Source organism: Caretta caretta, chromosome 7 (genome assembly GCF_965140235.1).
Source record: "Caretta caretta isolate rCarCar2 chromosome 7, rCarCar1.hap1, whole genome shotgun sequence".
NCBI lineage: Eukaryota > Metazoa > Chordata > Testudines > Cheloniidae > Caretta > Caretta caretta.
The window spans coordinates 94690175-94707290 of NC_134212.1; the positions used below are offsets into that span (position 1 = coordinate 94690175).

The 17116-nt window shown below is 41.9% G+C and overlaps 1 protein-coding gene across 1 annotated transcript in view; it reads right to left on the reverse strand.

The window, feature by feature from the left end:
- Positions 1-14494: 14494 nt before the first annotated feature.
- The window catches only part of KIF11 (kinesin family member 11), a 32486-nt gene continuing 29864 nt past the window's right edge, over positions 14495-17116 (reverse strand). Inside the window, exon 23 of the mRNA XM_048859577.2 lies at positions 14495-14892. Within this exon, the coding sequence (XP_048715534.1) occupies positions 14767-14892 (126 nt within the window). The 3' untranslated portion in view covers positions 14495-14766. The remainder of the gene's footprint in view (positions 14893-17116) is intronic.

Here is a 17116-nt window from a genome sequence, read left to right on the forward strand (position 1 = left end):
TAGGTCGAATTTAGCAGCATTAAATTGATGTAAACCTGCACCCGTCCACACGATGAAGACCTTTTCTTGGACTTAAAGGGCTCTTAAAATCGATTTCCTTACTCCACCCCGACAAGTGGATTAGCGCTTAAATCGGCCTTGCCAGGTCGAATTTGGGGTACTGTGGACACAATTCGACGGTATTGGCCTCCAGGAGCTATCCCAGAGTGCTCTATTGTGACTGCTCTGGACAGCACTCTCAACTCAGATGCACTGGCCAGGTAGACAGGAAAAGAACCACGAACTTTTGAATCTCATTTCCGGAGACTGCGGGAACTGTGGGATAGCTACCCACAGTGCAACACTCCGGAAGTCGACGCTTGCCTCGGTACCATGGAAGCACTCCGCCGAGTTAATGCACTTAATGCACTTAGAGCATTTTCTGTGGGGACACACACACTCGAATATATAAAACCGATTTCTAAAAAAACGACTTCTATAAATTCAACCTAATTTCGTAGTGTAGACATACCCAGAAAGTCTCACTAGAGTTGTAAGAAGAGAGGCTGCTCCCTCCTCACTCAGTGATGTGATGTGGCTACACATGCAGCCCAAACTTGCATTGGCCTTTTCCACTACCACATCACCTAGCAGACTTCTTTGTAATTTTCTGTTACCTGTCTCCTCAAGGTCTCTTTCAGGATTATTGTGCTTCGGGTTTTCCCCTCCCATCCAATGTATATTTCTGAACATTTCACTCCAAATTCCAGGGCTTATATTTTTCCAAGTTACATCTATTTTTGTTGTTTCACATCCATAGTTCTATCCTCTCTATGTCCCTTTTATTACTGTTCTGTCCTCCCGGGCATCTGTAATGCTTTCCAGTGTAGTACCATTACAGAATTTAATTAATGTGCTATTTACTCCTTGCCAGGTCATTAATGAAGATATTCAATAAGACCCGAATGTCTACTTGTAGCACCTGTTATACATCTCTCCTGCTGGAGAGGTATCTATGTATTGTTACCTAATTTTGCTTTTCCAGTCCATTTTATAGATAGGCAACAATGCTCATACCCAGGCCAATCTGAATTAATTATAATTAGGAGTTTGTCAGATTACTTGTTACTTTACATAAAATAATGATGGTGGCTGCACTATTGTGTGAGCCATCAAGCTGACGTGGAATGGACATCAGACCCCTTTCCCAGGAATGGTGCCAAATCTGTAATCAGTGGACGGGTTAATTCAGTGTGAGATAACCTGATAGCTAAGAAAGATCTCATCTATGATGGTTTTTTTGCACTGGTACAGCTACACCAGTGCAGACCCTTAGGGTAGACACATTGCACTGGTGTAAATTATGACTTTGAGCACAGTGAGCCACACCGGTGCAAGTCACAGTTTACACTGGTACAACAGGGCGTCTGGTCTGCTTCATGACTTACAGCTATAGTGCAGGTGCAGTTACACTAAAGCAAAAAACAAAAAAACCCCACCCAGTACAGACCAGACCCAAGATAGCTGAAAATGCTAGTTTCTGTCTGGGTTGGTGCAGTATTAGGCACGTCCTTTCCTCTTCCCCAACAGTACTACACAATTCCTGAAGCTGCTTTTCTTGAAACATTACTGTTCTCCTAGCTAGTTTAGACCATATTCCAGATCTTCTCACTAAGAAGTTAAATTATGGCATGGAAGAGTGCTGTAGGGAGTACTACTATACCCGTAGTCAGAATAAAAACAAACCAGATTTCTAGTTACCCACAGTGAGGCTGCTACATTATTGATCTATTTAGTTATTTTTTTGCAGCTTAAGATGGAGATACCAAAGTCAGTGGCTGTTGTGCAGTTCAAATTTTTAAAATGAACATTGACTCCAGTCTCTCTGAATTAGTCATTGGACACATTTATCATATCTGATCCAGCTGGTAGCCAGAAGATGGTTTACAGCAAAATCTATTCCTGTATGCAGTTATTTCAAGGCTGCAGGTTTGCCCACTTTATTGGTCAAGCTGTCAGTTTGCCCTCTCTAATAGAGTAGGTTGGATCAGCTTGGGTGGGGGCTGATGTCAAAAGGACACCCTTATCTGTGCTGTGAATGGTATATCTGCTCTGGGGATCTCTTCCCCTCTCTGCTATTGAACAAACGCACCCACATGACTGGGTGATGCCATCTCATTTAGTTGACTTTGTTCTTTATTTGCTGGTGTATCAGCCTCTCTCCTAAACATCTCAATCTGCCTTAAATAAAAAACAAAACAAAATGTGCATGTGCACAAACACACTCAGAAATACAAAGATCACAGGATGATGAGATGAGGCGATAGAACCCGTTGCTTGATCTGAGCGCAGGCCCTATTTGTTCCACCTTTATTCAGGTTGATCACCTTATGCCATAAATTGTACTGCTCAGCCTGCATAGGGAAGGAAAATAGGGCCCTTAATCTTGGCGTCTTTCTTATTCCTTTTATCCACTTATTCTGTCAGTTTGTCTGTGATTATAAGAAAATGCATTGAATGATCTTATTTGCATTTCCAGTTATGTTTGAGTTTCTTTTTAAATCATCTAGAACAACAGAATCTTTCACTGTTTTGTTTGCTCTTATTATTCCAACATTATCATGGACCATGCGCTAAATGCTTTATTTAATGTAGGTGAATTCATTCAGAAAGTCGTAACAAATGAGAACAGCAGGTGCTGCATTTTTAGTGTGCAAAGAATATTGTGTGATTTTATCTACCCTGTATTGCAATACACAGGGTTAAATGCCAGTGAACAATCTGTATGTTGGCAAAGGGCCCACCTCACTGGAAAGTTAAGAAATGTGATAAGAGGCTGAAAACTCAACTTCTCAGAAGAAAGGAATGAAAAGAACTGACTAAAAAAAAAAATACTGATTAAATGTTCCTGGGCAGCCAAAAAACCCAGAGAAAAGGGTATTTCCCAGAAATCCAATGACTGTTAAGATCATCTAGCTGCTGGAAAGACCAGGCCCACATTGCCTTTGCACAGGATGGCTGTATCAGCTAGCTGTCTCATACAATGTGATTAGCATACTAGCCCCATCATGCAGTACACTGGAAACTGGCTCTTAAAATTAATACTATAAAAATTTTTTATATTTAAAAAATATAAAATATTTTTTAAATATTTTATATATAATATTTTTATATATAAAAATATAATATATATATTTTTATATATAAAAACATATTTTTTCTATAGTCTTGTCTTCTATTATGGTAACCTCTGTTAGAGGAGAACCTCCATAAAAACCAAAAACAACCAGTAGCTAGGGATGCAGGAGTACATGAGAGGGTCCTGTCTATTCCCTATTCTCCCATTTGCACACCTACATGGACACACCCTGCTAGAAGAGAGAATATCTATCCAAAGAGAAAAATCCAGACAGTTAACACAGCACGGTTTTATTGTCAGACAAAGGAAGGAGCGATGATGTCTTGGAGAGGCAGCATTGTCCGATGGCACTGAACTAGTTCTGTTCCAAGCTTTGCCACTGTTGTGTGAGGTAAGACAAGCCACGTCTTTGCTCCGTGCCTCAGTTTCCCCTTGCACCTTTGTCTGTCTTGCCTATTCAGATTATAAACTCTTCAAAGCAGGGACTATCTGTAAGTGACCTGCACAATGGTTGGTTGAGGCCTCTAGGTGTTACCATAATATAAATAATGATGATGATGATGATGATGCAGAAGCTGTTACCCAAGCTTTCAAGTCATAGTTCCAAGTGGGGATATCTAAGGCTATGTTGATTATTTCCTTGAGCTAATTAGGACGGGAAGTGATTTTAGGAAGCCCCATTAATAGCTGATTAGTCTTTCTCTTGAAGCTCAGTTATCATCAGATTGGCTCGCAATTTTTCCAGTGCCACTAATGCCTTTGGGTCTTTAGAATACAGTTTACCGTGCAAAGCTTTCCCTAAAAATAATCAGCTGAAACAAAACATCCAGCTGAGACCCAGAGGCTGCAAGACTAGTCCTGGACACTGGGCAAGATAATGAGAGAATAACTAACATAGATAATCAGCAAATCATTGAAATGAATTGATTCAACTCTGGCTGGCGTCCTTATTTCTGCCTAAAAGCTTCTGTGAAATCTGACTAAGTGGCCAGTTATCTGACTGTCTCTTCCTGTTATCTGGCTCTAATGACAGAAGTGGGAGAGAGGGAAATGATGTCTTTGAACAGGATCATGGCCTTTCGTTTAAAGTAAATACCAAATAAAAATGGAATAATAATATCTGGAGAAGGAGTCTGGCCTGGGTTGGTCCTGCACAGATTAAGTAAGCCATTAAAGCCATCAGACAATATAAGGTTGTTGCAGTAGGTGGTGCACCTCTAGTCCACATACACCCCAGGGAGAATCAGAAAGTGATTGTTTGTAATGGTCTAAACATTCTAAAAATGCAGCACAATGTTGCTGTTAAAAGAGACAAAACACAGCCAAGACATCTCACGCCTCAGGGAATATTTGTTATATATGCTTTTTTACATGACTGAACTGCAAAGTCCAGGAGATTCAAAGTAAGGGCTTGTTCTCACTGCTGTGAGTTGTACTAACAGGAGGGCGATACAAGCTCCACTCATAGACCAACACCTAGGCACAAGGAGATTTGTTAAGAATAGACTGATCCTCTTGGCTCCAGATTGCTTTACTCTTCTCGCTGTAACTCAGACTATGGGCTGTGTTATGATAGATTTTCATGACTGTTACGTTACAAATCCTGAAAAAAATCCTTTGGCATGTATTTATTTACATCGCTGTAGTCTGTGAGACCCAGATCCTCAAAAGGTATTTAAGTGCCTGACTCTGATTGATTTCAATGGGAATTACCATGCCTAAATACCAAACACCAACATTAGACTCTTATTTGTGTCATAGTCTGACAACTGGTAATATGAACTCCATGATAAACTGTCTTCTTTTTTCAAGACTAAATATGCCCAGTTTTTAAAACCTTTCCTCATAGGTCAGATTTTCTAAACCTTTGATAATTTTTATTGTTCTCCTCTGGACTGTTTTCAGTTATCCATGTCTTTCTTAAAGTGTGATGCCCAGAACTGGACACACCAGTGCTGAGTGGAGTGGATCAGTTACCACCTGTGTCTTACACACAACAGTCCTTTAATACACTCCAGAATGATATCCGCCTCTCTTGCACCTGCATCACATTGTTCACTCAATTCATGATACATGATAATCCATAGATCATTTCAGCAGTACCAGTGTCTAGCTAGTTATTCCCCATTTTGTATTCGTGCATTTGATTTTTCCTTACTAGGTGTAATACTTTGCACTCATCTTCACTGAATTTTATCCTGTTTATTTCAGACCAATTCTCCAATTTGTCAAGGTTATTTGGAATTCTAATCCTCTCATTGCAACATCTCCCAGCTTGGTGGCATCTGCAAATTTTATATTTTATAATTTTATTTACTAACATTTATTAGCTGTAATTTTCCATTCTTTCCAAAGAGCCTCTACAGTTGTACTCACAGTATTAAAGCTTTACAGGTAGAGAGAGATGTAAAATAGGACCAGTACAACTTCCAAAAAATCTAAAACATGTTTCTCCCTCAAAGTAATCGGTCCCTCATTTTCACAAGCATTAAACTCACTTACTTTAAAACAAACCAACTGACACTCCAAGGCCTAGTCCATATTGTAGACGAAGTGTCTGCAAAAAATATAGTATTTTGAAAAACTAAGTTACAATACTGAGATCACAGAGAAATCTCTATTGGATAGTGCATTTTTTTAAATGTTTTTTTATTTTAGTCCTATAATTTAGAAAAATGCCCATCTGATTTTGTTTTATTAGAGAGAAAAAATCCAGAAACTAGGCTTCATCCTAAAATAAGTTTTAATAGCCTAGACATAAACTCTGCAAAACAGGGTTCAGCATAGAAATACTCAAAAACTATTAAATGTAATGGAAAGAAAGCAGCTACCAGTTACTGAATTTCCACAGTTAAAGCAGTTTTATGCCTGCTATTCACAGGTACTACTCACATTTATGATAGCAACCTTTACAAAGTCAATTTAATTATCTTTATCTTATTACAAATAATAAATTTAGTTGCCCTACAATGAAAATCAATTGTCAACATAAGCTATGGATAACATCTAATAAAACTGCCCTTTGTAAATCTATGATTAATAAGACTGGTTTCTGCATTAACTAACAGACATCATAAAATTTCGTTTCTGGCATTGAATCCACCTATGCAAGGAAATTCAATCTGACATGATGAACCTAAAACAAACTGCCAGAGCATATGAGCAAAAGTTTGGCGCCAATCATTATTATATTGTGACCATTTGAATATGTATATCTATAAGACAGATTGGTTTTGAAATGAAGGTAGTGTGTATTGCTTTAATTAAGTCATACAAGACACTGGATATAACAAGTGATAAATGATCCACTTTTCCTTTATTTCCAGAGCACACTGATAAAGCTATAGCCATGCAGCTATGTAAGGTTCTGTCAGTAGTAGCGGAAGTTATATGAAAGTTGAGCAATCATTTTCCCAACATAATTTTTACACAGAACAGTGGTTATTTCAGTCATTACACAGAATGAGATTCCCCTTATGATAAAGATGTCAAGGGGTTTCCATTTATCACAACGAAAGCTATGATACTCGAGATACTTGAAGTTATGTTCCTGAAGTTAGTTTGTCTAGTGCATGAATTACTGTGTGATCTTATTGTAGACTTGGGAGTTTATTCTTTCTTTGATGCAAAAAGGATCCATTCTGATTACTCCCAAAGACACTTATTTAATTGTATTTTTGTTAAAGGCCCATTGAAGTCAATGAGAGTCTTTGAAATTATTTCAATGGGCCTTTAACAAAAGTACAATAAAATAAAGATATTTATCTTGAAGGATCCCAAAGGCACTTTACACACTTCAGGACAGGAATACCACTGAAAGCAGTCGCCTCTGGAGTGAAGGGTGGCAGCAAAAGAGTACATTACACAGCAGTGGGGGGAAAAAGAGGAAATATCAGCCAAGAACACTAAGACAAGTCCTCCTAAGTGCCATAGGATCTTTATTGTCCATATAGAACAGACAGGATCCTAGTTTCTTTAGGTTCCTTACAGTGGAATAAAACATAAGTGTTACATTTGTAAAACACTTTGAAGAAATGTGGCCTAATCTTCCAATCTATTACCTTGGTATGAGTCAATTGACTTCAGTAGAATCATCCCAGCATAAAACCAGAGTAATAACACAGTGGGGAAGTCAGCCCTATGAAGTGCTACTTATTATTATGATGAGTGGAAACTGAGGTGTCATAGTAATTTCTATAGCATAAGCTTTTATTTTTATTATTATTTGTGATAAACTCCTAGAAATCTGAACAGAATATTTCCTTTCCTAATTTTATTTTCCATTTTGCAAAATTGCAGATTTTTTTCTTGTGTAGAATTGAGCTGAAAAACCAATTTTTTTGTTTTAAATTGAACTACTGTAACTAAAAGTACAATTCTGACCATATAAATACAATTTTTTTTAAATATACCAGTATCACCTATGCTACAGGGACATGGCCAGGTTAAAATTAAATAACTATTTGCATGTGTTACTGAAACATCTTAAACAATTAAATCTGTAAGGATTTTAAAAATCTAATTTATTTTTTTACCATGTATGATATTTAATTTACACATTTCTCTCGGTTTGGACAATGAATTAACCATTGGAATTATTTATCAAGGGTCTTGGTGGATTCTCCATAACTGACAATTTTAAAATCAAGATTGGATGTATTTCAAAGATATGCTCTTAGAATTATTTTGTGGAATTTCTATGGTCTGTGTTATACAGGTCAGACTAGATGATAACAATGGTCCCTTCTGGCCTCAGAATCTATGAATCAGTGAAAAGAGACTAGATAATTTCTATTTGTTTCTAGTCAATTTCTCTTTCAGGTTCTCATGAACTAACACAATTTTGCAATGTTTGGGTTGTAAACAGGATAGGAGAATTCTTAGCTGCTTAAAAAATGTTTTCATTGAAATTAAATAAAACAAGGAAACAAAAACTTAATTTACAAATTACGCTGATGGTCTCCTGTTAAAGAGCTTCGGAAATCATGTTTCCTTGTTAGCATCTGCTGCAGAGCCAGCACAAAAAGCACAAGACATTTTTGTGGACCCCACCAAAAAAGGCAATTTATTTCTAACTTAATCTGCTATGGCAGGGTAGTTTGTGGATTAAAGATTTTCTCCATTGTAACCATCCTAAGTAGGGTTGCCAACTTTCTAATTCGAGAAAACCGAACACCCTTGCCCGCACACTGCTCTGAACCCTTCCCTGAGGCCCTGCCCCTGCTCACTCCATCCTCTCTAGCTGCAAGATACTTCTCATGCCTGCAGGCCCCTTGCCCAGGGGGCTGCAGTGCTGTCGTGCCCAACGTGAAGGTTGGGCCCCAGAGGAAAGGGGCAGGAGGCTGGCCGCCTGGCACTGAGGGGGCTCTGCTCTGCCTGGGCTCTGGGCTGCTGGCTGAGTTTTATTGTCTGGTTTTATTGCCATTTTATTTTCTGTCTCTGATTATGATGGTGTCCAGGAGAACTCCACTCTTCCAGGGGCTGCCTAAATCACCCAGCTTGGAAGAGAGGAGGGTGGACTGGAGGGGAAAAGATGCAGAGGGGGTGGAGGAGAGAGGATGGGGAGGGAAAGAGGCCAAGGATGAGAGCAGGGTGGAGTTGAGAGGAGGCAGTGAAGGAGAGAGGAGGAGGTATGTTGGGGTGGATGGGGATGCAGGGGGAGGCAGAAGGCTACAGGTGCATGAGGATGTGGGGGGCACAGGGGTGTATAGGGACATAATGGGAGTGCAGCAGTGTATGGAGGTGACATGGGGTGTAGCGCTGTCGGGGGTGAGGGACATGGGGTGGTGGTTCTGTGAGGTGGAGAGGATGTATGAGAGAGTGCTTTAAGGGGTACAGGGCTGGGATGGGTAGGTGTGGGGGGCAGGGTGAGAGGGGGGGTTGGGACAGTGAGATGCAGTGAGAGGGATGGGGAGGGGTTCAGTGATGGGGGTGCAGGGCTGGGGGAGGGGGAGAAGTTGCCCAGAGTGCCAGGCTCCTGGGGCCAGTGGTGGACTCAGGAGGACGATCCCAGGCTGGGGGGGGTGGTGCTGCTGCCGGGGCAGAGGTGGTGCTGGGGCGGTACTGCCAGGCCCGCCCCTGTCTCCCTGAGGTGGCCGGGCAGTGCTGGGCGCTGGGTTCATCTCGTTCTCCTCCCCTCTCCTCCAGCAGCCCCATTCCCAGCACTCTGAGACGGGGATACATACCTCGAACTCCTGGGTGCTGGAGATAGGGCAACAGACGATGGGGTCACCGCAAGAGCACATACCACAGCTCAAGCCCAGCCACAGGAGGAGCCTGAGGAGGAGAAGAGGGCCGGCAGCAGCAGGAGAGGCGTGTGCCATGACCCCTCAACAGCTGCCTGCTGAGCATTTGCGAGTTGTGCCAGTTTGTCCCCTGCCCTGACCCAGCCAATGGGAGCTGCAGCTGCCCTGGCCGCCCCTAAGCCTAGGAGCCGGCCATGCCAGCTGCTTCCCAGGAGCCGTGTGGTGCTGACCAGAGCTGCCAGGATCCCCTTTTGACAGGGTGTTCTGGTAGAAAACTAGACACCTGGTCACCTTAAAATGAAATTATGGACTTCCACTGCTTGACAGGGAATTTTTAAATTATATTGTGCCCTACTTTTTGTGGCCAACCTCTTTATCAAGACATACTGGAATGAGGTGCATTCCAGAATTGCTAGAGATTTAAACATTGACCTCAGCTGCAGCTGGGTACATGCTGACCAGAGGCCTTTTGAACCTTGTAGGATTTAGTGTATGTGGAGTTTGAGCTTGAGTTTAACCAACAAGCACATCGTACTACTTTGCTGGCTGATCCACATCTCATTTATAATACTGTAACGTGTAATTGACTAATGCACAGCTATAAAATAACTATGGGGGTGGACAGTTTATACAACAGACCCTTTCACCATGAAAAACAGTTTCTAATAAGAGAAGAAAAAAAATAGTTGGAAAAAGGTTGTATGTACCTTTGTCCAACTGCTCCAAGTATATTTTTTGTTAATCTTTTCCTACCTTGTGTCTTTATTTTTAAGGTGCCCTGGACCATTTGTACTCCTTTTCCCATGTCTTTTTGAGGGAAAAGTCATTTTAATGTTTTAAATTGCCACTTTTCCTCCATCTTCTGCTCTTCACCTGCCCCCATCATTATAGGCTTCCTCTCATTTCCCCCTACCCATTTAAAATAAAAGCACTGGATGGCACCCAGCATAATTGGGAAAGCTGCGGTTGGCAGATAGTTGTCTTCCCCCCCCCCAGTCATAATTTCTGATCTGTCAGATAAAATCAAACACCAATTGAAGACTCTTTCTTTTCCCCCAATGAATAAACCTTGCTTCAATAGCTGCTCTGCTGCAACTCCCACCACTTTAAAACATGAGCAAGTAGCCTCTCCCACCTGGAAAAAAAAACCAGACTCCAGCTGCTCTGCTCCCTATCTCCTCCTGGGTTAGCCACCAATTTACACAAACAACTCTCAAAACCTGCAGCTCCCATTTCACCGCATCAGGTCCCAGACACCTATCTGTCGCCTCCTTGAAATCGTAAGCTGGCCAGTTCCTCCGACCTTCCAATTTGGATTCCTTCATATTGCTCTTGTTGTAGGGTAGTGGAGCTCTCATTGGCAATGGGAATCTGAGGCTATTTTGATTCAGAGGACTGGAAAGAGTCTACAAACACATGCTGACACCTCATTGCTCTATATTTTCAACAAAGAATGGAGTTAGAAGCTTCTAGCCCCACCATCCTAAGTGCACTTTATGATGCTGCTGCTGTACTAGATACAACCAGCCCCTTGCAGCATTCTCTAGTGCATTGCTGGAGAGAAGTGGGGAAGTCATCTACCACAAAGGGTTTTTGTTTAAAGAAAAAAACAGGAGAGCAGATTTAATTGGTGGAGCATGGCCCTCCTTATCCCCTCATTACCAGCCACCAGTGGGTGTAGGAATTCATTTTAATCATAGATAAGATCCCAGCTGTTGGTGTATGGATGTAACATCATTAGAGACCAAATTGGTCAACCAGAGCATGTCTTTTTAAAACATCCCCAGCTCCACTGATCTTCTCTATCATGCCCCATAGGACTCCTCCAGACAGGGCTACTAGCTTGCTGTTATTTTATTGGAAAAGACTATACTCCCCTTCTTGTTAGTCCCATCATGAACCCAACGGATGTTGCCTATATATCGCTTCCCATCTTGACATATTCCCCATTAGAGTAAGAGTACTCTTTCCTTTTATTGATATATTACCTTGCATCATGTACAGACAAATAGCACTGTTCATTTTTATTCTTGGGAATGTACATATGGTAGGGGAAAGAGGTCAGGATTTTTTTATTTGTTTTTTTAAATAAAGTTTTCTAGTGCCACTTCAGCAGAGCCAAAGAAGATCTACGCCTTACATAATCAGTGTTGCTTTCTTGAGTGGTGGGCTCTTTTAAACCACCTCTGCCCCTTACACTAGTTTGAATATGGAAATAGCCTCACTAAAGTATCATTTTGATACTAAAGCTTTTAAAAATTATTTCAGCTATTGCTAGTGAAAAGCTATAATGCCTGTTTTTTAAGTATTGTTTTCTCTCTTCTACATTCGACCTCTGTAAAGTGTTTTATGCCGATGTTAACACAAACAAGCATTACCATCATTTAAGTCAGGGGTGGGCAAACTTTTTGGCCCAAGGGCCACATCAGGGTTGCAAAACTATATGGAGGACCGGGTAGGGAAGGCTGTGACTCCCCAAACAGCCTGGCCCCTGCCCCTATCCACTCCCTCCCACTTCCCACCCCCCTCAGAACCTCTGCCCCACCCAACCCCCCCTGCTTCTTGTCCCCTGACTGCCCCCTCCCGGTACCCCCCACCATTAACCACCCCCTCCCAGGACCCCAACCCCTATCCAACTGCCCCTTTCTCCCTGTCCCGCCTATCCCGTTCCCTAGCTACACCCCCGCCCCCTGACAGACCCCCTGGGACTCCCACGCCTATCCAACCCCCCCCCACCCCATTCCCCATCCCCTGACTGCTGCCGCCCCCCCCCCCCCCCAGAACCTCTGCCCCATCCAACCTCTCCCTGCTCCCTGTCCCCTGACTGCCCCCCAGGACCCTCCGCTCCCCGCCCCCTTACCATGCCGGAGCCAGCCGCTGCGCTGCCAGACAGGAGAGGCAGGCCGGCCAGAGGAGGGGCCAGGAGCTAGCCTCCCCTGCTGGGAGCTCAGGGGCCGGGCAGGATGGTTCCACAGGCCAGATGTGGCCTGTGGGCTGTAGTTTGCCCACCTCTGATTTAAGTCCTTGTTTGTGTACCAGCAACAACCTCAGTAAAGGCAGAAGTAGCCATCACAAGCATGTGAATGAATACTTGTGCTGCAGCACAGGCATGAGAAAGCAGTGTGTATGTAAACCCCCACAAAATTAAGTGTGGCTATTTAAGAGAATCTCTAGGGTCAAGTTCCACATGATTGGTGATCAAATTCAGTCCCCAAAACTGAGTTTCTCGTTATGCAATCACTGAAAGCAGCTAGAATGGAGTCCAAATCCAGAAGTTATATTGACATACATGATCAACGCTAAGACTGGTGCTCCAGCCTAAAAGCTTTGGTGTAGTTAATGGAAACAGCAGCTCCATCCCCTCCTTTCCACTAGATAAGTAGTGGAAGACATCTAGTAAAAGGAGATACAATTACATAAAGACCAAAATAGCCAGGGCCCACTAGTCCATGGCCATGGAATTTGTTGTAAGATCCATTCTATGCTTCCAGCTCTCATAGCTGAGGAAACCTTGGAAATATGGCCCAAGTGTAAGTCAGGGCAGCGTCTTCCCAAGTCTGTGGATAGCTTAAAGCAATAGCTTTGAGGTGTGTACCGACTCATTCTTAATTCTGAGATTACGATGGACTTGAAAATTATTCCTGGTTTTCAAAGCCGTGACATCCAGCTAGTGTGCTTATTGCAAACTACACCTCAAGCGTCTCCAGGTCCCAAGAACACCAGCTATCTCCTCCACTGCCACAGGCCCTTCAGTTTCCACTCCAACTTCTATGATACTGCTCTGCATTGTCAATACAAGAGACTGTGGCATAATGACAATTGCTAATTATGGAACAAGCTGAATATAGAAAGGGGGACTACAGTATTGGTTTTACATTTAAGTCATTAAAATCATGTTTACATGTAAATTAAGTTACTGCATAATTTTCACTCTGCTACACCAGAGTTCTGCAGAATCCAGGGACCTTATCACAAGTTCCAGTTTGCCTCAGTACACAGCACCTTGTTTCTACACCTTTTAGCAGATATCTTCTGACAGCCACTGTGTAGCTTTGGCAGTTGGGCACAAATGCCATCTCTACAGACAATTCTCTCTCCAAATCCCTCTCAGACAAGAAAAGGGTCATGTAAAACTTTGGCAGAGGGGCAAATCTGTTTCAAACAGGAATCCTGGCCCTTAGAACATGTGTCAGCCTGTTACCCACTAGCGCCTAATCTAGCACACATGGATCATTTCCCTCATATGGATACCTGAGATTTGGGGGATGGGCCATGGTTTACATGGGTGAAAAGCCAAGAAGAGAGTACCCTGGAAATCACCCTCCATTTATTAGCACCCTTCAACCAATCAGAGCAACAGAGCAGCCCACTTTCACGATTCCATTCCTCACTCCCCATCCATTCCTATACATCCTTCACTTGTCTCATGCTTAGCAGCACATGAACGTCCTCCAATAACTGGAGAACGAACACACCGAGCCCCCAAAACATCAATGGGTACTACTCCCAAGAGTCAAAAAATGGTGGTTGTAACATTAGGGGGCCAGGCTGCAGCAGGAAAAGCAGGTATAGCTCAGGAGAGTTTGGATATTTGACTTTGGCACAGTATTGTCTGAACATTCATTATACCTTTCAGTTAGTGTTGTTGACCATAAAAACTAATAAGCCATGCCCAGTCCACTGCGCCATTTTGCTTCATATTAAAGGATGAACAATCCTGCCTGAACAGAAGATCTCTTATAGTGCGATTTCTAGTACTTTGGCTAGACTAGTGTATTTGTTTTGGCTTTTTGATCTGGTAATCTTTTAAATTTTACAAGTTTGTTAATATGGGGAATGCTTATTTGTAGCAGTGCTGCAGATTCTGATGGGCTTCTTTGAAGTATCCACTTATATAATAAAGACAGTACTTTGACACCAGTCTACTACATAGCAACAGGAGACAGACTGAGGCAGGTATAAAAGCAGAATGCCAATATTTACAGTCAATTAAAATAAAAATAAAAAAAATGTTGAAGTGACCGATTTGGAAAGCTTGTCCCCATCTGCCCATGTTGTTTTAAATCTGTTGGTTGTATTGGTTTGTAAGAAAGGGAAAATGGCTAGAGAAAGGCTCATTAGCATTATAAGCTTTAGATTTTAAAAGTCTTTATTTAACTTACAGAGCCATAATTTGAAGTTTTAAAAGTCTGTAAATGCCATATAACTAAATTATAGCATATGCTATGTAACTAAGTTACAGTGTATAAAAACAATTCAGACAAAAAGGCAGGACAACTTCCTAGAAAATTTGATTTTGCAACAATATATCACTATATACAGCACCTGAAAATGGTTGAGAAAACAGACTGAACAGAAGATCAGAGGTAAGTTTTACAAATGCAATGGTCTGCATTAAATATCTTAGTTCAGTGCTTTTAAAGGAAGCTTAGACTTGGGAAGAGATTGTTCTGTTGTCTCCTCCATCTTGGACCTCTCCAAGATGCTTGTAGATTTGTTCTCTTTATCCTTTTTTACACTCTTTTTGTGCTGCAGGGTTTAAAAAAGTACCCAGTTAGTATTACACCTTTACACACAATGCTAAAGAATGCAACATTACCCTCCATTTTCTGGTTGCCACATAATTCTGCACACAATACTCAAAGCATAAAAAATTATACAGGACAATTTTCTGAAGACATTGGTTAAGATTTATTCTTGAGGACACAAGAGAGTCTTACGAGCCTAAGGCATTAAGATTTTCTCCTTAAGATCAAAAAGAAGATACCTCAAGGAATTCCTGTATGTGCCTAAGAACTGATTTGTTGGAAGTCATTTCTTTAAAGATAGTTCTTACCATAATTAATGAGAGGGCACCCTTAGCTATAGTGAGACAAGTTTATAAACAGCACACTTTTATTGCTAATGAAAGCAAACCAACAATTACTATTCCATCAAAAAGAAAAGTCTAAAAGGTTGTGCAGTTAGATTTAAATCTGATTCTTGTATGCAAGTTTAGATGTACCCTTTAGGCTTCTGATAAGTTACCAGTTATTCCCGAGGGAATTCTGTGTCACTGTGTACGCACAGAATTCATGTCCCCTGCAAAAAATATGTTCTGCCGCAGAGGCACTAAAGTTACGCTGTTTGTCCACCAGGGGCTGCTGTGGTGCCAGAACAGAGAGCAGCAGGCCATAGCATCTAGCAGCAGATAGGGAGGAGGAGAGGCTGCATTCCTCACAGCGCCCTCCCTGTGGGGCCAGGTGAGGAGATATGGGGGGGGAGTGAAGCAGCACAGACAGAGCAGGGCACACAGGGCTGCATGGGAGTGAGGGTGCAGTGCCACATGGGGATGGGGGGACTGAGTGGGGGTGCAAGGTCTCCTGGGGATGAGGAGGGGGGGTGCAGGGACACAAGGGGACAGAGACAGATATGCCCGACTGAATGGGAGAGGCTAGGAGTCAGTCTGGATCTGCATTGGAAAGGCTCCCCACCTCCCTGATCCCTCCCCACAGAACACACTTCTTCCACCCATACCCAACAACCCTCTAGGTTCACTCCCAGACTCCTTCCCACCAATTACTTCCCTCCCCCTCAGCTCCTCCATTACCCCAGACTCCCCTAAGCTTTTGCATGGCTTCTCAGGGATGCAGGAAATAGGTTTCTGTATTGCAGTTTAAATGAATTATTCAAAAGTTCTGTATTAATATGCCAAGTAAGGATCTATTTGTAAAAAAACATTTACTGAATCTTTTTTGTTGTCTGGATTGTTACAGACATACTTGCTGAGAAGTATTTTGAAATAAATTACCAAAGTAATTGAAAGTAGTGTGATTAATTTGTGTTATTTTGACAAATAAAATACGCAGAATTTTAAAGTATCGTGTGCAGAATTTTTACATTTTTGGTGCAGAATTCCTCAAGGAATAACCAGTTTAACCCTTTGTGTTTCATATAGGCCCAAACAAGGTGAAGCAAACATGTACTATCAGGTGTTTACGGATACACTAAACAAATCCTCAGAACATTTGATCTCCCTCACTGAAACAAATATTGATATAGCAGTCCACATGGACAGCCTAGAAGATTGCCTGTTTAGTTTCCAAGTCACATTGGAGAGGTTATGTTCAGCAGGACAAGTATTTAATCCCTGGAGTGCTGCAGTGATTCATGACCAGATACTTCTTTTGCTAGAGTCAGTTAAGAGGTTTTTGCAACTCTCAAACCGCACCCTCCTCCAAGGACCTCAACATCTTAAAAGAGATCCTATAACTAGACAGTACAAAGCCTTTGAAAGCAGTCCGCCCTTTAACTATCCAAAACAGGGCTTTGGAGTGGAGCCCGGAGCTGGAGCAGCAGGTTTTTGCCTGGAGCTGGAGCAGAGCCGGAGCACAGCTCCAAAGCCCTGATCCAAAAGGGATTATGGGTGAAATTAGAGCAGCTCTGAATACTTTACCAAGAAGAGCCCACGGGCTAACACTAGTCAATAAATAAAAAGAAACAACAAAACAAAGTTTACCAGTTCCCTCCCCAGTGGAGTTGGGAGTACTAATCTGTTGCAAAGCCATTATGGTAGATGTTCTATATCTAATCTAATGCTGCGCTGTCTCATGTTAAAATACATGAGTTGATGTTCCCCTGTGCCGGCTTCAGTTTTAAGAAAAACTTACTTTCAGCTGAGTTTGATGAAAAAACTCAATTTAAGGGGGGAATTTATTGGATGCTTCTTTAAATTAAGATATATTAAGTCTCAGATTGATATTCGGAAGGACTA